Consider the following 26294-nt stretch of genomic DNA (forward strand, 5'->3'; position numbering starts at 1 on the left):
AAGCTTCTTTCTTAGAACTGCACGCCTGTGGAACTCTGTTCCGTCTGCCTGCTTCCCACCTGACTACAACTTGAATGTCTTCAAGTCCAATGTTAACAAATTCCTAATGAACCGCCCCCTTAAATAAACACTTCATCAAATCTCCACACTAACGTAATGTACTTGCAATAACCCTTATCCCTGAGTGGCTTCCGGGCCTTGATAAGTGGTGATCACTGTGTAAAAAAAAAAAAAAAAATGTTCACCTATCTATGCTTGGTTGGGTAGTTCTATGCCTTCCGTTCTCTCCAGTTTTCCATACCAAATTCCATTCAGATATTCTGGCTGAAGATTCTAGTAGTGTTTGTTTTATGTTCCTTTTTGTTCTGGAAAAAAAGTTCCAGATTGTCTATGTACATCAGATATTTTTTATTCATCTGTATTAGTGAACTTGTATCCACCTTATTATTTTCTTGAAACGATAAAATTGTCGCCATATAAAAGACGACATGATTCCATTTCCGTTTGATAAAAACCGGTTTTCATTTTTGTTGCAGACCATCTACTAGTTGGCCAGTTGTGTACAACTCCCAAGAGCGATAAGAGACTTCTATCATGTCTGAAAGTGACACAATAATTTTTATCACCGCACAAGCAGAAGGGCCCGGCATATAAAATCAACAGTAGGTTCTTTGATAAGACAGGGGTGCGTTTGAAATTAATGTTTCTGTTTAGAGCACAATTGAACTATGGTACTTGACTTTTACATTTTAAACTTTAATCCAAGCCATTATTAATTTTTTTCTATTGCCTTTTTACCCCAAACAAGGTTTGGTGCCACTTGGATGTAAAAGGCTAATATTTCGGGCAAAATTTGTAGGGATACAATGTTGAGCAGCAAGATGTCTATTCATATTAAGCATAAACTTCTGCATGTCAGTATCGTCGAGGAAACAGATCCTAGAGGGAATTCCAAAGTCTAGCTGTCCGAGGGAAGAAACTATTTGATGCTTTCCGGCATCTAGAGATTTCTACAGCGTAGGGGTGGGATTTTGTTACTTGTCGAGCTTAGAGTTCTTCGGAGCACTTTCCATTAAAATATTTGTCATCACTTATCAAGGCTCGGAGGCCACTTGAGGATAATGGTTATAGAGTGTACAGTAGTCAATGGGACAATATTGTAGTAATCGTAAGTAATGGAAATTTAGTAAATTGGATTATTTAAGGGGACGGTTCATCAAGAATTTGTTTATGTTGGACTTGAAGATAACCAAGTTGTAGTCAGCTGGGAAGCAGATAAATGGAATAAAGTTCCACAGGCGTGCAGTTTTAAGAAAGAAGCTTTGTTCATGGAATCTACGTTTTGATTTAGGCACAGATAAAGATATTGTGGACTGTCACTGCGGGGAGGCATGTGAAGCTTCTTCTCGGTGCACCTCGGTGGGTCTCCAACCAAAGCAGGCAATTCGATCGAAAAATGATCGATTTCGCCAATTTCTGGTGACAATAAAAGTATTGAAAGTGTGACACATTCGTTGATCCTCATTCTATCTCGGGCAACGTTGGGTCTTCCTGCTGGTAATAAAATAAGTGTTTCTTTCATAATTGCAACTCTTGTTAAGAATTTTGTGCTCCAAAAAAAGTTTATGAAATATAAATGAGTATCTCTTCCTTTTCCGTGTTCCTAACGCTAAGCGTAATTTTCATAAACAGAGGTTCTTTACAAATCCTTTTCCATTTGTAGACTGCTTCCTGCAGATTACCTTACGTTCAACGTCAGTGTAGACTCCTCTGTCAATTATCTTCAATCCTCTCATAATATTCTTCGTCTCTCAGCTGACTACAATTCCATCTCATTAATCCATATCTTCGAATGGCTTCTAGCCTTAAATATGAGATCAGTTTAGTGCGAGGAATTCATTGCCGCAAAAAAAAAAAAAAAAAAAAAAAAGGTTTACGAAATTTTGGATAGGTTCAAATTTTGTCACGATCATCCCCGTCGACATTCCCATTCAAAAGGATTTAGTAATGCCTGGGAGAATAGTCAAACAGAACCATTCTCTATTCCGATCTAAGCTCGAGGGCCTGCACTAACCGTGCTGGATGTTTTTAAACAAAATGACGCACACACGAGAATAGTCACTTAAGAAAAATTATTTATATTTGAAAAAAAAGAAAGAAAAGAAAAGAAAATGGGGCGTGTTTATTTCACTGACAGGCGTCAATCACTCACTCCTTTCCCCTCCCGCTTTCGTTGTTTGATTCTGACTTTTTATCGGTTCTCTTTATGCTGGCTCCGCCCACTTTTACCGACGTCATTCCTGTCGGACGCGCACTATGTTTGATAAAAAACAAATACTTGGTCTTTTGAAAACTACTTGCTTTCCTTTTTATGTATAGTGTCTTTATTTATAGACTCTTTTTTTTTTATATTATCACACACACACACACACACACACACACACACACACACACACATTCTTCGGTGTAACAGAGATAAAAGGCCGACGTTTGTAATTTCCTTCGCCAAACAGACTTGGAAATGGTACAGCTACAGTTTTAATCACGACTAGTAAAAGAAAGTAGAAAGTTTTTCTTTTCTTTTTTTTTTTCAAACCATCTGTATGTATGCGTTTTGTTTTTATTGCATCGAATCAAAAACACAACATACATGCAACATCCAAATTAAAAAAAAAAAAAAATGAAGATGTTAATCTTCAAAGTCCATAACATCAAAAACTTATAATGCAAAAATACAAAAAGTATTTATTATAAAAAAAAAAATGAAAAATCGCAAATAATTTATTTCTTTAAAAAAACACAAACGAACAGCAAAAGCGAAAAAATCGCAACCAATCTGCTATATACGGATTATTACAACCAGAAAAAATAATAACGCAATATATTTTTTGCATAAGTTTTTTAAAAGTCAATAATAATAATAATAATAATAATTTTGAAACTTTAAATTATTTTAATCTATTTATTCCAAAAAAAAAAAAAAAGTATTTTTTTTAAATATTTGTTAAAACATTTTTAAGTTGTTTTCTGGACTTAAAAACGGATTAAAAAAAAAAAAGTATTTATAATATTTATATGCATCGAAGTAAATGATCTATGATTTGAAAAATAAGGTTGAAAAAAATACGTCATATTTTTTGTTTTGAACAATAATTAAGTTGTTTTTAACATATTTTTATTATTTGCTTACGGAAGAAGGATTTAATTTAAAAGCAAACATATCCGATCGGTTTCAAAGTTTCAAAACGAGAAGAAAAAAAAAGGAAGATTTTTCAGCAGCGAAAAAATAAAAAAAGCACGCACCTTGACTATTTTATATATATATATATATATATATATATATTTACCCTTATTCTCGTTTAGTTTTTTTTTTCTGTCGATCTCAAAATTGCTACCACGATTACCTCCAACAAAAACAACATGCGGCAACACACAACAGTTGTAAGTTTGAATCTTTTATTTATTTTCGTTTTTCTTGATCTACCGTTGAATTATTAATTTACTTTTTTTTTTTCGAAATAACAAAGCGTTTGTTGTTGTTGCGCGCGCGTGTGTGCGTGCGCGCGCACACGCAGCAGGGGGGGGGGGCGTACACCTCTGTGGATCCATATATCGGCTCAATGTCTCCGATTGCGATTTACGGAACAAACCGGAAGTTGTCGAAGAAGTTTACGATTTAAGATTTTCGACGCCCCCCCCCTCCGACCGCTTTGCTTTGAAATTTCTTTCCTGCTTCCTGTTTTCTTGGCAATAGCAACGCGCAGAAATTTAAATGTAATGTGATAAAAAAAACAACTTATTGTCAAATTCCCCACTCAAGCTGCCTCCTTTTTAAATCGGGTCCCTATCACTGTTGCAAGTTATTTATCTCTCTCCCATGCCGGGAAGATATGACACAAGGGTCGGGAAAATGGGATTGAAAAGCCAGCGTCTCAGAGGAAGAGCACTCAAGCTTATAAAAATGCCTGAGCCGCCCCGTCGGCATTCTCCAGTAGGAGCACCTCATGCGATTAGCAATAAACAAAAAAAGAGAGGAGGCAAAACCTGGGAAAGTGGACCTCCTGGAACTGCACGGGCACGGGACCAGCAACATACCGCAATCAACAGGGACTATTTCTAGAATGGCAGAGATTCTAAAGGTTTTGGAGGCCGAGGGCAATGGCTGTGGTATATTTGAGGTAAACAAATGAATAAATAAAAATTTGGACGCCAGGAAAAAAAAAAAGAAAAGGGAGTCCTCATGCAGAATACGAACCATGCTATTTTTGTTTAAATAGGATTTTCAAGTTAAAAAAAAAAGTAAACACCCTCTCCTTACGTTAAGAATAGGTTTCTAAATAATTGCGTTATTATTTCAACATGGTCTGTGTTCTACATAAATATCAAACAATGTAAAAAGGAAAACGGAAATAAAACAGACGATTACAAAAACAAAATTTTACTATGGTGATGACAGCCGTTCCGCTAAAATAATTGCATTAAAATGAAAAAAAAGAAAGAAAAAAAGAAAAGAAAATAATAATAAATAAATAAATCCTGAAGTACAACAACTTTGTGCTTGTTCGCATTGATGATCTTTTAAACTAACGCATTTCAGGTGAAAACATTATTACGTACTTGCGTGTCATGACGAAATTAATATAAATTCCAAAAAATTGCACAAAAATGATCCAGTAGTAGAACAGTTGTTACAATTAAAAATAGAATTTGTCGAATTGAGTTTTATTGTATGTTTTAATGTGGAAGAGTTATGCGACCAATTCAGTATGACAAACAAGGGAGATAATCGCTGACGTAAATTGACTAAAATTAAGGCTCCGCCATTTCATTTGTAATTGTGGGTGATTTTTCATTTAAAATATTTCTAGCATATCATATATTTGTATCATTTTTTTCGTAAATTTTGGAAATTATTCTAATTTCGTGATGATACGTAAGTACGTAATGTTTACACCTGAAATGCGTTGGCTTAAAAGGTCACCAATGTAAACGAGCACCATTTTAGTTAAGTTAGGGGAAAATGTAGTCGTTCAAAATAATAATAAAAGGCGCTTCTACACTAGCAGAACGAAATTTTGTAGCCGATAAATGGAGTTTACAGACGAAAAAAAAAAAAAAAACAATAGTTTCTACTGAGTTTTTTTGTTAATTCGAATAAATTACATTGTTAGCTTTCAAATTATGCAATCGACATTACTAAAACATTACTGAATTATTAAAAGAATACAAAAATAAAAACAATGTTAAAATCATGTTAGCAGGTAAAAAATTGCGGTCATCTTGCTTAAATCGAAACGAAAAATTACCTCCCTTTTGAACTCTCCTGTGTTTTACATAAGCAAATACGATCGTTTTCTTCAAATTCTATTTTCTTTAATAAATAATTTTCTATCTTAGCGATTTTCGTAATTTTTGGATATAATCAACTTACAAATACGAGGAATACGGAGATACCATTTTCTTTTTGTTTTACTGTGAAGTTCAGTATTACGATTTCCGAAATTTCGTTCTAAAAGTCTAGAAGCGCCTAATAAAGTTAAAATAAAACTTCCGGTATTGTTGTATTATTTTTTCATGTTATTTTTTCATATTATTTTTTCATATTTTTTGATATTATTTTTTTATATTATTTTTTGATATTATTTTTTGATATTATTTTTTGATATTATTTTTTGATATCATTTTTTCATGTTATTTTTTCATATTTTTTTATATTATTTTTTGATATTATTTTTTGATATTATTTTTTGATATTATTTTTTGATATTATTTTTTGATATCATTTTTTCATGTTATTTTTTCATATTTTTTTATATTATTTTTTCATATTATTTTTTCATATTATTGTTTCATGTTATTTGGATTCTTTGTTCTCATTTTGACAGTTATTTTCATAACGTTTCGGCCGATGTAATCTCCGATTTTCTTCGGTTTATCGTGTCAAACTTGTAATTTTGAACGAAACGTTTTATTTAATCCAAGGGGTGGCATTATTTTTTGATATTATTTTTTGATATTATTTTTTCATGTTATTTTTTCATATTTTTTTTCTATTATTTTTTCTATTATTTTTTCATATTATTTTTTGATATTATTTTTTGATATTTTTTAATATTATTTTTTGATATTATTTTTTCATATTATTTTTTCATATTATTTTTTCATGTTATTTGGATTCTTTGTTCTCATTTTGACAGTTATTTTCATAACGTTTCGGCCGATGTAATCTCCGATTTTCTTCGGGTTTATCGTGTCAAACTTGTAATTTTGAACGAAACCTTTTATTTAATCCAGGGGGTGGCATGCTCTCGTTCCGTCAGACATGACTGCTTAGAAGTCCTAAGTAATTTGCAATTATATTTCGAGTATGGCATCACACTGAGGATTAAATGTTAAACCTCCAGAATAGTGTAATTTTACAACTGAATTTCAGCAAGTACTTTTTCGATTGTGCTGCAGACTCAAGTTGAGAATAGTAGCCTGAAGAATCCAAATAATACGAATAATCAATCCTCATCTCAAAAATTTAGAAACGATTATTATTATTAGTAGTAGTAGTAGTAGTGTTAATATTATTATTAGTAGTAGTAGTGTTAATATTATTATTAGTAGTAGTAGTAATAGTAATATTTGTAGTATTATTGTTGTTATTATTAGTATTGTTATTATTATTATTAGTAGGAGTAGTATTAATACCTCTGTTAAATCACCTTCTACAAAAAAAAGCGAGATTTTTTTTCAGTGTGAACATGTTGAAAGACTTGACGAAAGAAAAAAACAAATATAAAATCAAGTTAGTATTTATAGTGTGGGATCAGTTTCATATATAAATTTAACTGAAAATGGTTCTGTATTTTTGGACAATTTTAGCGCTTAGAGTAATTATTGTTTTGCTATATGAAATAAATTCTGTGCGTTATTTTTTTTTTTTTAGTGAAAGTAATGATTTAGCAGATTACATATGGTTTTACAATCTTGACACCCAGACTTAGGGTTAGTGATAAAAAAAAAAAAAATTAGTTAGCTGTTTTAAAAAGCTGACCGGAAATGGGGCATCATTTTACGTTAAATTTATATACAAAAATGGTGCACCACTAAATTTTTAAATAATTGTTTTTTGTTTTTTTAGTTTTTTGTTGTTTTTTTTTTTTTCAACATTTTTTGTGTACACACGTAATCGCCTGAAAAAGTAGAATCGCTTTGGGGGGGGGGGTCCACACAGTCTGTTAATCGATAAATTTACCAAGCTTCCAAAGAAATAAAATAAAGTTGATAAGAAGGAAATTATTAAATCCATTCCTAACACAGATTCGACGGGGGTGGGGAGTGGGGGGGATGGGGGCAAGAAAAAAGTGAAAACGTTGTTACACTTTTAAGTATAGCTTTTGTTTTTTTAATTATAATTTATGTAATTTAATTATAATTTATGTAATTTAATTATAATTTATGTAATTTAATTATAATTTATGTAATTTAATTATTTAATTTGGCTGGGTGGAGATGGGGTATCCTATCTCACACTTTTCAACTGAGAGATTTTTAAGATTCTAGCCGTTCTTTTAAGTGCAATTCATTTGTATCTCTCTTGCACTTGATTCGCATGGTATATTTGCCAGGTATTTTATGAAATTCTTTTTCATGAGTCTGGTTGCATGATGGCGATCTTCCTAAGATTCCAGTTTGTTTTCATGCCGTACACAAGACCTTAGTATTTCGTTATCTTTTCCTTCTCAACTCTGTTTAACCCAGCATCATTGAAGACACGAACTTCTACTAAGGTTGCTTCTTTCTTCTTCTTGTCTCATATCACTATCTCAGGTTTAATAGCTCAGTTTTTGTTTTTTTTTTGTTTTATCTGTAGGAATTGCATGGTCATATTGGATGGTGTATGACTTATTTTTAACTGTTTTTTTAACAGATATTTTTGGAATTTGTATGTAGAATGTATTATTTCATATGTATTATGTATTATTTCATATGTATTATGTATTATTTCGTATGTATCATGTATTATTTCGTATGTAGAATGTATTATTTCGTATGTAGAATGTATTATTTCATATGTATTATGTATTATTTCGTATGTAGAATGCATTATTTCGTATGTAGGATGTATTATTTCGTATGTAGAATGTATTATTTCGTATGTAGAATGTATTATTTCGTATGTAGAATGTATTATTTCATATGTATCATGTATTATTTCGTATGTAGGATGTATTATTTCGTATGTAGAATGTATTATTTCGTATGTAGAATGTATTATTTCGTATGTAGAATGTATTATTTCGTATGTAGAATGTATTATTTCGTATGTAGAATGTATTATTTCGTATGTAGAATGTATTATTTCGTATGTAGAATGTATTATTTCGTATGTAGGATGTATTATTTCGTATGTATCATGTATTATTTCGTATGTATCATGTATTATTTCGTATGTAGGATGTATTATTTCGTATGTAGGATGTATTATTTCGTATGTAGGATGTATTATTTCGTATGTATTATTTCGTATGTAGAATGTATTATTTCGGATGTAGAATGTATTATTTCGTATGTAGGATGTATTATTTCGTATGTAGGATGTATTATTTCGTATGTATCATGTATTATTTCATATGTAGGATGCATTATTTCGTATGTATCATGTATTATTTCATATGTATCATGTATTATTTCGTATGTAGGATGTATTATTTCGTATGTAGAATGTATTATTTTAGTATGACTAAAAATTGCCTTAAATCAGAGGGGCGGGGACAGTTATGTAGATGTCAATAAGCTGAACAAAAGCCATATAAATGTTATATAAATATTAGTGATGGGACGATTCCAATATGTTTCCTGATTTTGATACAATTACTGATTCCATACTAAATTACTGATTCCAATACAATTACTGATTCCGATTCTTTATAAATCTCTAAATATTTAACTCAAAAGTTGTTATTTTGTCAGGATTACAGAAAAAACGTGCATATATTTTCTCGAAACGTAAAAAACCCCCCAAAAAACACACTTGTGGGGGGTGTGGCTTTACAGCTTTTAGCTTTACTGGTAGCTTAAAATTAATAAATATTTGTTTTTATTATTTCTACCAGTAGTGGAAGATTTTGTTTCAAACAAAATCAAATAAAAAAGAGATAAGAGATGAGCAAAGCTTCTTTCTTAGAAGTGCACAACTGTGGAACTCTGTTCCGTTTGCCTGTTTCCCACCTGACTACAACTTGGAGGTCTTCAAGTCCAACATAAACAAATTCCTGATAAACCTCCCCCTTAAGTAAGACACTTTATCAGATCTCCATTACTAACGATTACTACGATATTATCCCATTGATTACTGTACACACAATAACCCTTATCCCCGAGTAGCCTCCAGGCCTTGATAAGTGGTGACTTCCTTGTAAAACAAAAAAAAAAAAAAGAAGATAAATAAAGGAATCGATTTTTGTATCGGAAAATAGGGACACATTTTTCCGATTCCGATACCAATTCTGATACCACCAAAAGTTTTGATTTTTTCCGATTCCCAATTCCGATTCCGATTAATCGTCGCAACACTAATATATATATATTTGTCTGTTTTTTTATTTTATTTTCTTATCAGTTTGTCCGAGCTGGTGATGGGGCATACTAACGGATGACAAACATTCACGTACATATTACAACCGAGAGATCTTTTTAAGATTCTGACGGTCTTTTTTAGTGGAATTGCTTGAATCTCTCTTACACTTGGTTCACCGGGTATATTTGCTATGGTCTTTGAAATTTTTTTCATGGTTATAGTTGCTCCTATGATTACTAGAATGATAGTCATCTTCTTAAGATTCCAGTTTCATGTCATGCATAAGAACTTGGTATTTCGTTATCTTTTTTTCTCTCTCAGCTCTGTTTAAGCCGGCATTATTGGGGACACTAACTTCCACTAAGGTTGCTTCTCTCTCCTTCCTGTCCCATATCACTGTGTCAGCTTTTATGACTCAGTTTTCTAGATACATAGCTGTAGGAATTACATAGTCATATTGGATGGTGCATAACTTATTACCAACTGTTTTTTCCAACTGGTTGCAAGAAATATGTGTAATAGTGAAATTTATTTGTAAAAAAATAATAAATAATTACTATGAATACAAAACATATAAAATCTAAACAACGGGAAGTACTCGACTGAGCTCCAATTTCTTATTCCTCCTTATAAGACATTCTCAAGAACTCGTCTTCTACCACAACTGCAACAACATTTTCCTTTATCGTGTGCCTAGCATCATATGGAATTTCCATGAAAAGAATTTCTTTCCAATAACTTATTTACAGCAGGCTTAGCAGTATCTTCTATTATTTGTTTCAATTTATGTTTCCTGTGAATGTTGGGTTGAGGAGTTTGAATGTCAGATAGATAATCTATATAATATATAATGCATTTCATGTGTGTCTGTCTGCTATCACCTTTAACACGCATGTAAGAAATTGAGAGATAAAGATTGAGAATTAACAATCTATGTGCTAGTAAGCAAAACACATAATTACTTATATCTATTTTGCTAACATTTCCTTCGATGAGATGAGCCATTCATTGAAAATCCATGGGTTAAGGAAGGGGGAAAAGGAGAAAGAAGGAAAGGGGGAAAAGGAGAAAGAAGGAAGGGGGAAGGAGAAAGAAGGAAGGGGGAAAAGGAGAAAGAAGGAAGGGGGAAAAGGAGAAAGAAGGAAGGGGGGAGAAAGAAGGAAGGGGGAGAAAGAAGGAAGGGGGGAAAAGGAGAAAGAAGGAAGGAAGGGGGAAAAGGAGAAAGAAGAATTATCTGTACTCCTTTGTCAAAAATTTTGTTGTAATTATACATAATTTTACTCCAAATTGCCATTTATATATAGACTAGCGGGGGTGCCCGGCATTGACTGGGTGTTTGGAGGTGTGTGTTGGAGGAGAGGGGTAGATCCAAACAAAATGGAAACTAAATAATAAGTGAAGTAATAATCCTGATTAAATATTAAAAAATTTTTTTTTTAAATAAACAGCAAAAAAAGATTTGGAAGGGAGGCAGGCTCGAACCCAAAGTCTTCAGGTTAATAGTCTGATGACATAGCATGACGCTATGAAGGCACGGACTTGAGAACAGCTGAAAATAAACGTTTAAAAAAGCAGGTGGTGTAACGTCAACGTATGGTTTTCTAGGTCAAATATCACGCCGTAGTAGTAGTAGTAATTGATAAAACGAATTCATAGCGCGAATTTTGTAAGATAAAAGTTGCTGAAATAAAAGATATTTACGACGTCGTTTTGTAAATCGTAGATATTATAATCTAAGGAGTATATCAAAAGTTCTAAGACATAGTACCCCCCCCCCGAAAAATTTGCTCTAAAAAAGCTTTTGCCGGACATACACAGAAAATGCGCACAGGCACACTAGCACACAAACACACATTTTAGCTTATATATATATATATAGAGAGAGAGAGAGACTTTCAATCTGTTTTTTTAAAAGTCCACGTATGCTTCTAGGATAGTGATTTAAGTATCGATACTTTTTTGTGACCAAGAGCAGAGGTCCGCTTGAAATATAAAAAATAACAATAAAAATATTAAATACAAAAAGTAACATCGTTTTTCATGCTTCAAAAACCCCTCATAACCTTTAAATCACTATATATATATATTAGCAAGCTGCCCGGATTTGTCCAATTGTAAAATATGCTTAAATATGATATTTTGAGTAATACCGATTTTATTTTTATTTATTTATATTAACATATATCGGACCCAATATATAGGAATGATTTAAAATTGAAAAAAAAAAATGACTTGTGTGCCACCACTGAGAATAGAAGCCAAAACGTTTAGTTTACGATTTACTTTTTCCTTGGACGTTAATGCATGAGCTATGAAGGCGTGCTGTTTGCTGCAAGGCTAAAAATTAAAATATTAACCAGTATTTCAAACAATTTTTACAGTTCATAAGTCACCTTCTCAGCTATATTTTGAAATAAAAATGTTCAATTTTCGTTCATTAAAACAAAAGTTATAATAAAATTACTGGTGTTCAAAATCCTCAGAATTAGTAAGAAATGTGAGAGACGGTTTCTTCTGATTGGCTGTGGGTTACTATAGCAACTTTTTCGTCATCAACACCTTCATAAATCATAGCGGGAATGTTGATCGCATTCCATCATGTTTGGATTATATAGAGAGATTTAACAAAAGTGATGCTCTTTACCGTGCTAGGGCTGATACTTTGCTTACAACGTTGCTCGTCAATTCTGTTTCTCTATTTTTCTCCCTTCCTCCTGTTTATTTACTTAATTACTTCTTTTATTTGATTTTTTTTTATTTAGTCAATTTAAAAAGTTTAACAACTAATCCTTTTACTTTTCTGAGCTTAATCTTAACCATATTACTTTTCATGCTCGCATTTTTCTATGTAATATATGGATATATCTATACTGGTAGTCAAATTGAATATCGAAATGTCCATATCTGGTTCTATGGGACGAAGCTACATGAAAAATTCCAGGCTTTTTAAGGATTATAATACTATTTCATGGTTAAAATTTTATGAAATTGGAAAAAAGAACCTGTATTTTCAAACCAATAAGATATGCTCAAATTTGCCTACATTTGTATATATAGTGTCCTGCAGGCCAGCTTCAGTTCGGCTGCTTCGGTTATCTCCATGGTGGCCTTGCCAGGCCACTAATTATATATATATATATATATATATATATATATATATATATATATATATATATATATATATATATATATATATATGAAAATTATTTCGATAATATTCCACCGTGATGGGAATTAAAAATAAAATAACAAAATTATTTATATATACATCAACATTTCATCTTTATTGCAAGACTTCCTCGAGATGATTGATTTGAAGCCAAAATGTAAGAAAGTATCCAATTGACGGTGACTTCCGGTTTTTTGTTGTTGTTGCTGTTACTGTTTATTTTTCCTTGAAATAATGACAAAATATTGATGAGAAGATAAGTACTTTTGTTTTTTCTTTTCCATTTTTCCACAGATATACACATACAGACACTATTTTATTTTACTTCAGTTGAAGTTCTCAGAAATCAAGGGACTCACTATCTGGGGATATCACTTGAACTCGAAAGTCTGGTGTAGTATCCAGCTTCGTGCTATTACTTGAGGTAACATCACTTGGAGAAGGTGCACCATTTCCTGTAAAAGCTAATGTAAGTTAGGCATAGCGAAAAGATCTTATTTGGGCTGCGAATATTTCATGTGATTTTGAATATTTAGTCAGGGTTTACTTCTAGGGAAAAGTATCCTCATGCCAGGTTGTTCTGGCAAACCCCTGACACTCGAGGATAGTCTAGTAGGCATTCAAGTTCTCTCCTATGTGTGTGTGTTTGTGCGTGTAGAAATTCATTTTAAGTGAGCGTGAGACAACAAAAAAGACACTCCCAATTATTTCTAAAGAATCTACCGTTCACTGTTTTTCAGTTTGTTCAGAACGTAGTACAAACATATCAATCTCTAAATAGAAGTGGAACCTAAGTGGAAGGAGAATAAAAAAGGAATGAAGTTTTGAGAAATAAATACAAATTAGAGGAATTTGAGGGTAAAAAATAAAAATGAGGATTGGCCATCTTGGAAGATTCTATTACCAAAATATTATAACAGAGATGGAACTCAGTCACTTAACTAATTAGGGAGCTTTTTTTTTTTACAAAGGAATCACCACTTATCAAGGCCCAGAGGCCACTCAAGGGTTAAAGAGAATACAATAGTCAATGAGACAATATCATAGTGATCGTTAGAAGTGTAAATTTGGTAAAATTGGATGATTTAACGCGAACGACTCGTCAAGAATTTGTTTACGTTGCATTTGAAGACGACTATATTGTAGTCAGTTGGAAAGCAGGCAAACGGAAGACAGTTCCACAGGTGTGCAGTTCTAAGAAAGAAGCTTTTTTCATGGAATCTACGTTTAGGTTTAGACACAGATAAAGAGTGGGGGAAATTATTGATAGTGTTTTAAGCCAAACGAGTGTTTCTTGTGAATGTTTGGCGAGAGGTGGGGGCCATATATTGGAGCTCAGACGAGCATTTGCCATGAAAATAACGATAAAACAGAGACAGCTTGCAACATCTCTTCTGTGAGAAAAAGGTTGCAGGGAAGAGAAAAGGACATCCTCCACTAGACTACGAAGTATATTCTGAACTCTGTCAAGGCAGGATAAGGTCTTCCTAGCAGCTCCTGCTCCGTCCAATCGGATGCTCGACCTTTTTGAGAATTTCAAGTTCACTTTGATTCAAGCTTCATGACTGAGAAGTGTCTGAACAAGTTACTTTCTTTCTAAGAGAGAGAGTTTGACTGCCGACTACGCAGCATATTCGAGTGTCTTCGGTCTCTCCATACAACGGTTTGTCAGGACAATCTGACATGAGGACACTTCACCCTACAAGTAAACTTTTATCATTGCTACATCGGAGCAGTAGCTGATCGGAGCACCCTACCCTGTCTTGACAGAGTTCAAAACCGACTTCGTAATCTAGTAGGCGATGCCCTTTATCTCTTCTCTGCAAACTCTTTCCCACAGGAGAGACGTTGCAAGCCTGTCTCTACTCTATCATTATTTTCATGGTAAGTGTCGACTGAGCTGCAATCTATGACCCCCCGCCCCTCGCCAATCTTCCAGCAAAAATCACTATCATTAAATTCTTCCACTCACCATCGTTGCCTAAACCTAAATATGGATTCCATGAACAAAGTTTCTTTCCCAGAACTGCCCACCTGTGAAACTCTGTTGCGCTGGTCTGTTATTGTCATCTTCAAGTCCAATGTAAACAAGTTCTTATTGAACCGTCCTCATAAATAATCTAATTATACCAAATTTCCACCACAAACGATTACTATGCTACTGTCCCAATAACTACCATACGCACACTAATTATTATCCTTGAGTGGCCTCTGGATCTTGATATATGGTGACCCCTTTAAAAAAATATTGTATGAATAGCATAGAATTCGAATCCTAAATAATATCCACTTAACGCAGATATGAACTGTCGTATATGGGGAATGGTGCACCTCTTTCTCAAGAAACAAAATTAAACTGAATACTTTACCAAACCAGATGAATTTTTGGAATCCAGCCAAACCAAGAAAATACCACAAGAAAGATAAACTATTACATAGGTCAATGAAGAGAGGAAAATTAATATTCTTCACTGTTTTTGAGAGAGAGGGAGAGAGAGGGGGGGCGATATTAGTGTAACAATTTAAAAAACAAGTGTTAACCCCAGAAAGGTTCCACTTCATTTATTAGAACCAACTGAAAGCTAAAATGAATCAAGGGAAATAACTCATCTCAAATGGTTCAGAGTTACTTCCCTTGTTTATTTAGTTTTCGTTTTTTCACACGACTGGATTTTAAACAAGATTTGGCGCTTCTATGTTATAATAACGAAAAAATATTGAATTTCAAGCGAAACAAATGATATCTACGTAATTGTCAGATTTCAAATAATAACATGTCCCAAAAATTACGAAAAACTATGACGTAGAAAAATATTAATAAAAACAGAAATTTGTAAAAACACTTAATTAAAAAAAAATAAATTGACAGGGGAGATAATTAGGTGATGTTACTTACGTCACGCGATGAACGTAATTCAAAATGTCGAATAAAGTTTATTCTCCACCTAAAGTTTCTCGAAAACTATTTTCGATTAATAATTTTTTACCTTATCGTTTTCCGTAATTTTTGGATATGTTACTATTTGTGACATAACAATTACGTAGTTTTAGTTTGTTTTACTTGAAATGCAATATTTTCCCGTTAAGCACCCAAGATTTTTTGCTGTTGTTGTTTTTGATAACACTGTCATTTCAAATATGCGTGACAGATCAACGAACGGACGTAACCGTGACACCTCTAGAAATGACATTTTAGACATAATGATGACAGACTGACAAACAGAAGCTTTATAGAGAGGTTATCATTACTATTAACGGCATAAATTATTATTTTAAAGAGAATTTAAAAAAAAAATACTTTAGGTGTTTGTGTAAATTGGTAATCTTTTAAACCAACGCATTTCAGGTGAAAACATGACATGCATCATGTCGAAAATATAATAAATCCTAAAAATTGTAAGGTTGTCCTTAATAGGTCAACACGCTTACACACAAGACCCACACGTTGTATGCAGTCTAAGTTGCAAAGGAGACTAAAACAACGATTAACGCAAACTCATTTCTTTGTACAATAACAACATTTATTTCCTTATTCTCCTGCCAGGCGTGACTTCGCGTTACGTCTGTGACGTATCTCACATGATCGTTCCTCTAGCGTACTCTCTCTTCTTTTTATAGGTTTTTCCTTACAGAGGCGTTGTTTCACATTTTGTATGCATTTGCATACGCGCGTCCGCGCTCTGTTACAAAATTACTAAAAATGGTCAAGTAGAAAAATAATTACAAGTAAAAAATAGTTATTTGTTGATCTGGAAGAGTTGTGTTGCCAATTCAGTATGACAAACAGACTTATCTCCCTTGACTAAAACTGACTTAAAATAAGAGTCCGCCATTTTTAAACACAATTTCTCGCACTGTAATTGTGGACGATTTTTTGTTTTAAAAATATACTACATCTACTGGATGTTTTTTTTTATAATGTTTGGAATTTATACTAATTTCGACGTGATGCATAAGTACGTAATGTTTTCACCTGAAATGTGTTGATTTAAAACATCACCATTATACGCAATCACCTTGTTTTGCTTTAAGTTCCGAAATTATCAGATCTAAGCAAAGTGGCCATCTTTGTTCACGTTGCTGATTGAACAAAGGTGACTACTTTACTCGGAATCGATAATAACGGAACTTAAAATGCTTTTAATTTCTGTTAAATATTAACATTACTAGTAGGACGTGTGAAAATTCCACGGAATGAAAAATATATTGAATCAAAAAATGTTTTTATAAAGCTGATATTTTTACTGGATAGCGCAAAAAAAAAAAAAAAATAGTGGGGCTTGTTAAGATAGAGTCGATAGATCGATTTTTTTAAGTATGTCATTTTAAACAAAAAACAATATTACTTGTCATGTCGAAAATAGTAATATATCCAAAAATTACGAAAATTCATAGAGCAACTGCTATTTTGTCTTTAGAAAAAAATGAAAGTCTATTGCTATAGACTACAAATATTGTACGCCATTGAACATGTGTGTCTACTTTATAACATCTAAGAAAAATGCAGTTTTACCCAGTTTACCGTAAGAATTACTTGAGTTGTCGCTCTTTTTTATTACATATGACGGATCGAGACACACCAACGAGAAATAACTTTCTATTCGACGAATTTTCATAATTTTGGAATATATCACTATTTTCGACATGGCAAGTACGTAATATTGTTTTTGCTTAAAACGATATATTTTTTTAAACATCGATCTCTCGACTTAACAACCATTAATTCTAAGAAAAATGCAGTTTTACCCAGTTCACCGTAAGAATTACTTTTAACTATAAATAACTTTCTATTCGACGAATTTTCATAATTTTGGAATATATCACTATTTTGGACATGGCAAGTACGTAATATTGTTTTTGCTTAAAACGATATATTTTTTTAAAAATCGATCTCACGACTTACAACCATTAATTCACCTTATCAATCCTTATCTCAAACGTAACCAAAACCCTTTATTTAATCCACAGCTCCTTTTGTTCCCTCAGCCATGACCAGATAGCCATAGCAATATCTAGGATTAAGCCTTGAATCTTCGGAAGTCGCTAAATATTGACTATTGTTTATTAATTTCATCGGTTTATCGATCCTCATCTAAAAAATTTCCAAACAAGAAAGACAACTCTAACTAAAGAATAGATTATCTCCCTTGGCAATGATTTCATTTTTTTTTAATAATAATTGTGGTTATTGTCAAGAATTAAACCTAAAAAAATACAGAAAAAAATCTTAATGATGTACGTACATGTCACAGAACAAAAATGTCATATTCCAAAAATCACGTAAATTAATCAAGTAGGTATTTTTATATAAAAAATGAGCGATGAATAGTCATTCGTAGGCATTACAAGGCTGCTTTTGATCGCTATAGTTGTATCGGTAGTTCGAATTGAGTTGTCGCTCTTTTTTATTGCATATGACGGATCGAGACACACCAACTTCTCTTTCTTCATAAAATCTGATTTTCTTAGTAAAAAAGTAAAAAATATACTAGTTGAATTATTTGTGAATTTTTAATTCTGTGACAGGTATGTAGATTTTTCAGTGTTTTTTTTTTTGTTTTTTTTTTAAATTAGAATAAATTCTGGACAAAAAACATAATTGGTTATAAGCCATGAAAAGTGATAAAATATATTTTACATCAACCTGACGCCTGCTTCCAAATTAACCAATGAAATCCTTTCGACGACATGACCTTTAATCATGTTGAGCATAACCTTGTCAGCATTATTATTTGATGAGTTTCGAGCGTGCTTATTTTTAATGAGGTTTAAGTGATATCTAGCGAATCAAAATGTATGAACAAGAAAACTTTCTCGCCTACTGACTTATTAGTAAAAAGCATTAATGTAAAAAATTAAATTAATTTACTATTCAACGAACTCCAAACGACAAGGTCGTATAACATAACTAATTTTTTTTAACATTTGAAATCAGTACTATATATTAGGTACAATATAATATTTAATCGATAATTGGTTCTTTTATAATAAATACGAAATCTGCATGAATTAAAACATATTTAAGAGTATTTTCCGACTGAGAAAAGCCCCCCCATGCTTGTTTTTAAATAAACAAATAAATAGAAGCCATATACATTTTATGTAAAGAATATTTAGCTGACAATAAAAAATTATCTTTATTGAAGAAGTGCCATTTTCTTTTTAATATTGTTGATTGACAAACATTAATTTGAAAACTTTAGAAAACCAAATCTATGCTCCTATAAATTTGGGTTATTTTGTGTATTGATATTCATATTAAAAACATTTTTTTTACTTATTTAAAAAGAAAATACAACTTTGTTATATATGGGTTGTGGAATTGCATTCAACTGCAAAAGATCAAGCTAATTTGCATATTCTTTTAAACATTCATTTTAATTAATTCCCGAGTAGTTTTCTTTTCGGTTTTCTTATGGAATGATCACGTTTAGTTAACTATTACGTGTAATTATATTCATGCAGATATTGTACATGATTTATACTTGCATAATATTTGTGTAAAAAGATTATAGTAAACACAAACCTCTTTCTATGTATGCATATATATAATTGTTTAAAATGTTTTGCATACCAAACCTTTCTGTCAGTGTTGAAACTTAATATATAGGGTATTCGATCCCCTGCAAAGCTGTGGGAAATCGGCACAAAAATGTGAAAATCAAAAAAATGGAATTTACCGGGTGAATATCGAATGATGGCATTATGAATATGCATGTGTAACGTAGTAGCTATTAGTTCATGTTTTAATTTTTAGCCTTGCAGCAAACATGTCTTCATAGTTCAGACGTTAATGGCAAAGGAAAAAGTAAATCGTAAGCTAAATGTTTTGGTTTCGATTCTTGATGGTTGTGCATGAATCATTTTTTTTTTAAACTTTTAAATCATTACTATATATTGAGTCCAATATAATATAATAATAAATACAAAATCTGTATTAATCAAAATATCATATTTAAGCATATTTTACAACCGGGCAATGCCAGGAAGCCTGCTAGTAATGTAATAAAATATTTTATTAAATGATAAAAAAAAATTTTCTCAGACTTTTGGTATAAGACACCTTTTTCAAAGAAGACCGTTGGTGTTCTCTCTTCATTTTGCTGATATTATTAAAGCCGAAGGGTCAGCCCCTCCATGGAGAAAGAAAAGGGTATGTTGGACGAAAATAATACTATCCCTAAGAAATGATAGTTTCTTAGGCCCTCTCTTTCTCTGCTATCCAGAGTCCCTCATCATCTCGCTCTCTCTCTCTCTCTCTCTCTCTCTAACCAATCCCTAGCCAGCATGACAGGCGAATAGGCAGTACACTCTTAGTCGCGAAACCAACGAGATGCATGTTGCTGGTGAACAATATTAAGAAGAGGTGTACCCACTCCAAAATGTAAAAAGGCAAATTTTTCCTTTTAAAGGTTAACATTTGTTTTACTTGTATTATTCCAACAATAATGAAGACAAGTGCCAGCCAGTGTTACAGGTATTTCTGGTGTTAATGATGATTGTTGTCAGTTTGAAATGGATTTGTGTGTTTGTGTGGCTGGCACAATTGTACACAGAAGTTTGGTCACATCTTTTAAGACATTATTTTGTAAGGCTAATAAGAAAATTTTCGAAAACCATCTAAAAAAAAAATAAAATAAAATAAAATTTAGTAATGTATGTTCTTAAAATAAGATTTACCCCCCCCCCAATACACACATTTGATGTAACTTGGTGTTCCCGCTACTTTTAAATTGTGTTGCTACAGTTCAAACCTCTCTCAGACTCCCATGCTGTCTGGTACCATCACAAAGGGACAAACAAACAAAAATAAATGAACATCCGACTCAACATTTTTTTAAAGGTCCAAATGAAATTCGTTGTTCTTCCAAAACAACACATTTCATTATTTTTCCAAAGTCTCTTCACACACACATGTGCTTTAAAAAGAGTCTCTGTCTCCTGACCTCACACTGGCCATAGCCATTTCATGCTTTTAACTTTACATGTCCATCTTCCCTGGCACGCATTTTTTTTTTCTTTTCTCTTGACCACGTGGAGTATTTTTCCCTTCTTTTACTGTGATGCAAACTCACAGACATCAGCTAATTTGCATACGTGCTGCTGTTCATATTTTCACTAGCCAGCAATCCTTTGGCTGCTCCTGATATTTTCACACGTGCTCATATGTGCTCTGTTATATTGCCAGATTGTTTTTTTATGATTAGTTAGAAATGATTCCTAATATAGACTGTTTGAGCCGAACTAAGTAATTAAAAAAACAAAACAATTATTGCAATGTACATTTCATATTACTAATAACATAGTATAGCAATAACAAAGAGAAACTGGCGAGGTAGAAGCAGAATTTTATTTGTCAGCTTAAATGCTATTTCTATCCATAGCCTTGAGACCCTGGAGGGGCATAGGCCATTCGCAACTTTGTAGATGCTTTGAAAGCAAGGAGTAAGGTGAGGGTGCTGGCCCTATACCCAATCTTCCCAGAAGGTACAAACGCCTAGCCTTCCCAAATGGTCACCCATCTGGTACTGGCCAGGCTCAACATTGCTTAACTTCAGTGATCTGGCGAGAACCAGGTGTCAATGTGATTGTGTCGTACTTAAATCCTATTTGGGTTTAATCTTCAAAATCCAATTTTACATGGATTTATTGTTTTGTTGTTGTTTTTTTTTTTACTCTCTCACAAATATGTTTGGACTTGTTTCAAGGTGTATCAATATTTGCCAGATTACATTAGCTCTTTTAGGATGAACAAATCAGTTTGTCTCTTTTTCAAAATGGCTACCACTTAAAGAAATTAAATACAAGACTTGAACATTTTTTAGAAGCTTTGTTACCTTTACATCTCAGGCAGATACTAGTGCAGTTGCAAGAGTTAGGAATGGGTGTAGTAAGTTTAAGAAACTTCTGCCATAAATACATAATTACTTTAAAACTTTCAGTGTCAAATGGCGCTGATGCTGTGGAGAACATATACTACGCTTTGATCTTAACTGAAACTCCAAGGTTTCATAACTTTTTTTTTGTGATTAGGCATTTTTTAAAAATTTATTCACATATATATATATATAATTTATACAAAATCAAGAAGTAAAAATTAAGTTTACAAGTCAAAAGTTCCTGTAAACTTACAGCGAATATAAATATCAATATTTATATAGTAATCCCAACCAGATAAAAAAAAAGCTCACCGTGATCAAAATAAAAAATAAAGTTTGTCATAAACTAGCACAAAGACTGTAAATTATACTTTACAAGAATTTATTGTTCGACAGAATACCCCCCCCCCCAAAAAAAAAAAAGTATTAAGAATTCCTTAATCTGCAGAGTTTCAAAGAATGTGTTTTTTTTTTTTCATCAGAGAAAAGATTTTAGCAAAATAATTATTATAATGAGGCTACGTTTTTGCTGATACTAGCATGAATTGAAACTGCATCATATAATCATATAATCAGTCTTTAATTATGTCCTTTTAAAAATTTATACATGTATCATATGAAACTAATCATATAATCAGTCTTTAATTATGTCCTTTTAAAAATTTATACATAATATGAAACTAATCATATAATCAGTTTTTAATTATGTCCTTTTAAAAATTTATACATGTATAATATAAATGCGTCAAAGTACAGTTTGTTATATACATCTATGTTACATTTTGAAACGATAAGCTTTAATAAATTACTTTTAAATTGGCAAAAATGACTAGTTGTTGGTAATTTCCGCTATTGATAGAGTATTTTATTTCTTACATACCGGGTTTATATAATTTGTATGGTGTGTATATAACTATAACGTGGCTGTTGATCGTCTGTCTTTGTGTGCGCATGTGTGTATAGTCATGGGTGTGTATATCACATATGTACAGTCTATAAGATCTTAAGACACATACCTTTGCTCCTTTCTTCGGTCTGTGTCCCGCACAACGTTTGCATTCAATCTAGAAATCAAATCATGCGTGTTTCAAAAAACATGATTGGTTTATTATCATTTGTAGAACACCTTTATTCAGGATTTTCCTCATTTCTGAGAGGGCATCTGCATCGCTGAATCGATTCAGATCTGTTCCTTCTTTTCCATTTCTTTATCTTAACTGCAAGACTCTCTCCTCTGAATCTCTGACCCTGTCTCTTGCTCTCTAACTCTTACTCTGACTTGTTCTTTTGTTCTCAATAAAAATTCACGTATATTATATATCGAGGTTGCAGGGCTGCCCTCAACTCTATTGACGTCCCCTCCCGTGCTTGGCTGCATCAGCCAACCTGTGAACTCTGAACTTGCAGCTGCACTCCTTTGTTCTGATTGTCAGCCTTAACATTTGACACTCATGCACCAACTTGATGCCATCAGATTCTTCGGACCAGGTTTGCAATATCCGCGTACTGGGCATATAACATATTGAAGCCTCCTGCTCCAGAAACATATGAGGCAGGTAGTGTAGTATCTGTTTTGTGATTACCATTTTCTCAAGCGAGCAAAAATTACAAGACAAGGAAGAGGATGATGGCTTTACTTTACCGTGGGGTGAGGAAGACCAAGGACATGGTTGTCCATGCTGTTCATAATCAGACAAGAAATACTCTTTTCCCAACTCCAGTCCCATCAGAATCTTTGTAATATGCATCTGTTCAATTTGCACAATTAGCAACAAAAGTGCTATTTTAAAGTTATAGTATCAAATTTGTTGCCAAGATCCCTGAAAAAATGATTGGATGATTCTACTGTATTTTTTTTTTTTTTTTTTACACCAGAATCACCACTTATCAAGGCCTGGAGGCCACTCGAGGATAAGGGTTAATGGGTAAACATTAGTCAATGTGATTATAGCATAGTAAACATAAGTAGTGGGAATTTTGTAAATTGGATTACTTAGGGGAACGGTTCATCAGGAACTTGTTTACGTTGGACTTGAAGACAATCAGATTGTAGTCAGCCAGAAAGCAGGTAATCGGAAGAGAGTTCCACAGGCTTGCAGTTCTGAGAAAGAAGCTTTGTTCATGGAATCTGCATTTAGGTTTAGGCATAGATAAAGAGTGTGGTAAATTATTGATAGTGATTTTGACTAGACGAGTGTTTTTGCATGAAAGTTTGGTGAGAGGGGACCATAGATTGAAGCTCAATTGAGCATTTGCCATGAAAATAACAATGAAGCAGAGACAGGCTCGCAATGTTTTTTCTGTGGGAAAGAGGTTGCAGGGAAGAGAAAAGGGCACCCCCTACTAAGCTACAAAATCTATTTTGAACTCTATCAAACAGGATAAGCTGCTTCTAACAGCTCCAGCCCAAATGTGGCAACAGTACTCTATCGTTGGCCGTATCTGGCTTTTATATCGGTAGAAAATTACATCAGGAGTGAGATATTTACTGGCGCGGTAGAAGGAGCCCACCATTTTTCCAGCAACCTTGGCAACGGATTTGATGTATGTGTTCCGTTTCAGCAGATATCTCACTCTTGATTGCAATCCATTATTTATATATGAACCAAATATGTCCGAGGATGAGTACTCTTGTATGTTGAAAGGTTTCAAAACAGACTTTGTAATCTTGTGGATGATGTCCTCCTATTTCATTCTCACAAAAGAGACACTGTTAGTCTTTCTTTACTCTATTGCTGTTTTCATGGCAGGTGCTCGGCTGAACTTCAACCTGTGCTCTCCTCCAGTAAAACATTCATAAGAAAAATTTGTCTAACTACGATAACTATTAATAATTTTACTTTCCCCCTCTGTGCCTAAAACTAAACGAAATATGAGCAACACTTCTCCCCTTGAGTTACCTGTGTTTTGAACAAAATACCGCAGGACTGCTTCCCAGCTGATTACAACATTTTTGTTTTCAAGCCCAACGTAGACAAATTATTGTTTAGCTGTTCTCTCAAATAATTAGGTTCTACCAAACTTCCACCATCATTATCAATCATCACGATGTTGTCTCATTGTTGTTTTCAAGTCCAATGTAAACAATTTTTTTTTTGAGCCGTTCTCTTAAATAATTGCATTTTACCAAACTTCCACCATCATTACCAATCATCACAATGTTGTCGCATCATTTACCTGAAACTCATTAACCCTTATCCTTGAGTGGCCTTTGGACCTTGATAAATGGTGACTCTTAATTTTTAAAATAAGTGAGCATATATAATATGGTCGCAAATCCAAGAATATATCAGTTTGACCAATTAAAGAAAGATTAGTTTGGATCCACCCTGGGTATGTAGTAAGCTGAAAAGTGGATAATTGCTATTTCTTCGTTACAGTTTCATGTCCTTCTCTAACCGCGTACCCTCCACCATGAAATTATCGAATCGCATCAGTTGGGATCCGAATCAGACAAGGAAGAGGATGATGGCTTTACTTTACCGCGGGGTGGGGAAGACCAAGGACATGGTTGTCCATGCTATTCATAATCAGACAAGAAATACTTTTTCCCCAACCCCATCCGAATCTTCTTAGTATGAATCTGTTCAATTTGCAGCCTTCGGGTCAAGATCAAAGTGTTCTGTTCTTCAGATGCTGCACTTCCATTTCTTGTTCTCTGTCAGTGGAGGAGAAATCCTTCATGACTGAGACAATTTTTATTTTTGTTCCTTTTCTCCACATTAAAAAACGACCCTGATGTCTAACTCTGTCCCGTGGGGAGGCATTGTAAATAGGAACAACAAAAGTGCTATTTTAAACTTAAGCATGACAGAGCAATGACAATGCTATTTTAAACTTAAGCATGACTGAGCAACGACAATGCTATTTTAAACTTAAGCATGACTGAGCAACGACAATGCTATTTTAAACTTAAGCATGACAGAGCAACGACAATGCTATTTTAAACTTAAGCATGACAGAGCAACGGCAATGCTATTTTAAACTTAAGCATGACAGAGCAACGGCAATGCTATTTAAAACTTAAGCATGACAGAGCAACGACAATGCTATTTTAAACTTAAGCATGACAGAGCAACGGCAATGCTATTTTAAACTTAAGCATGACAGAGCGAGGGCAATGCTATTTTAAACTTAAGCATGACAGAGCAACGACAATGCTATTTAAAACTTAAGCATGACAGAGCAACGACAATGCTATTTAAAACTTAAGCATGACAGAGCAACGACAATGCTATTTAAAACTTAAGCATGACAGAGCAACGACAATGCTATTTTAAACTTAAGCATGACAGAGCAACAGCAATGCTATTTTAAACTTAAGCATGACAGAGCAACGGCAATGCTATTTTAAACTTAAGCATGACAGAGCAACGGCAATGCTATTTTAAACTTATGTGTGACAGTCCAACGTCTATACTATTTTAAACTTAAGTATGATAGACCAATGACAATACTATTTTAAACTTAAGCGTGACAGAGCAACGGCAATGCTATTTTAAACTTATATGTGACAGACCATTGACAATGCTATTTTAAACTAAAATGTGACAGACCACCGGCAATGCTATTAAGAACTTGGGTGTGACAGACTAACCAATAAAAATCGTTAGCCATATAAAAAATAATCAATGAAAATGTTATTTCAAACTTAAGCATGACAGACTAAGAAAACGAA

At 33.1% G+C, this 26294-nt stretch overlaps 1 protein-coding gene across 2 annotated transcripts in view; it reads left to right on the top strand.

The window, feature by feature from the left end:
- Positions 1 to 26294, top strand: part of LOC145268784 (uncharacterized) — a 305082-nt gene that overhangs the window by 213492 nt on the left and 65296 nt on the right. Inside the window, exon 1 of one of the 2 annotated variants that reach the window (XM_080124400.1) lies at positions 3269 to 3441. The exons of the other annotated variant lie outside the window; for it this stretch is intronic. Coding sequence (XP_079980526.1) covers positions 3421 to 3441 — 21 coding nt within the window. The 5' untranslated portion in view covers positions 3269 to 3420. Of the gene's footprint in view, positions 1 to 3268; positions 3442 to 26294 lie in introns of those variants that run through there. 2 annotated transcript variants of the gene reach the window in all.

The sequence above is a fragment of the Euprymna scolopes genome, chromosome 44, assembly GCF_053919585.1.
Source record: "Euprymna scolopes isolate OS-2025 chromosome 44, ASM5391958v1, whole genome shotgun sequence".
NCBI classification, from domain to species: Eukaryota; Metazoa; Mollusca; class Cephalopoda; order Sepiida; family Sepiolidae; genus Euprymna; species Euprymna scolopes.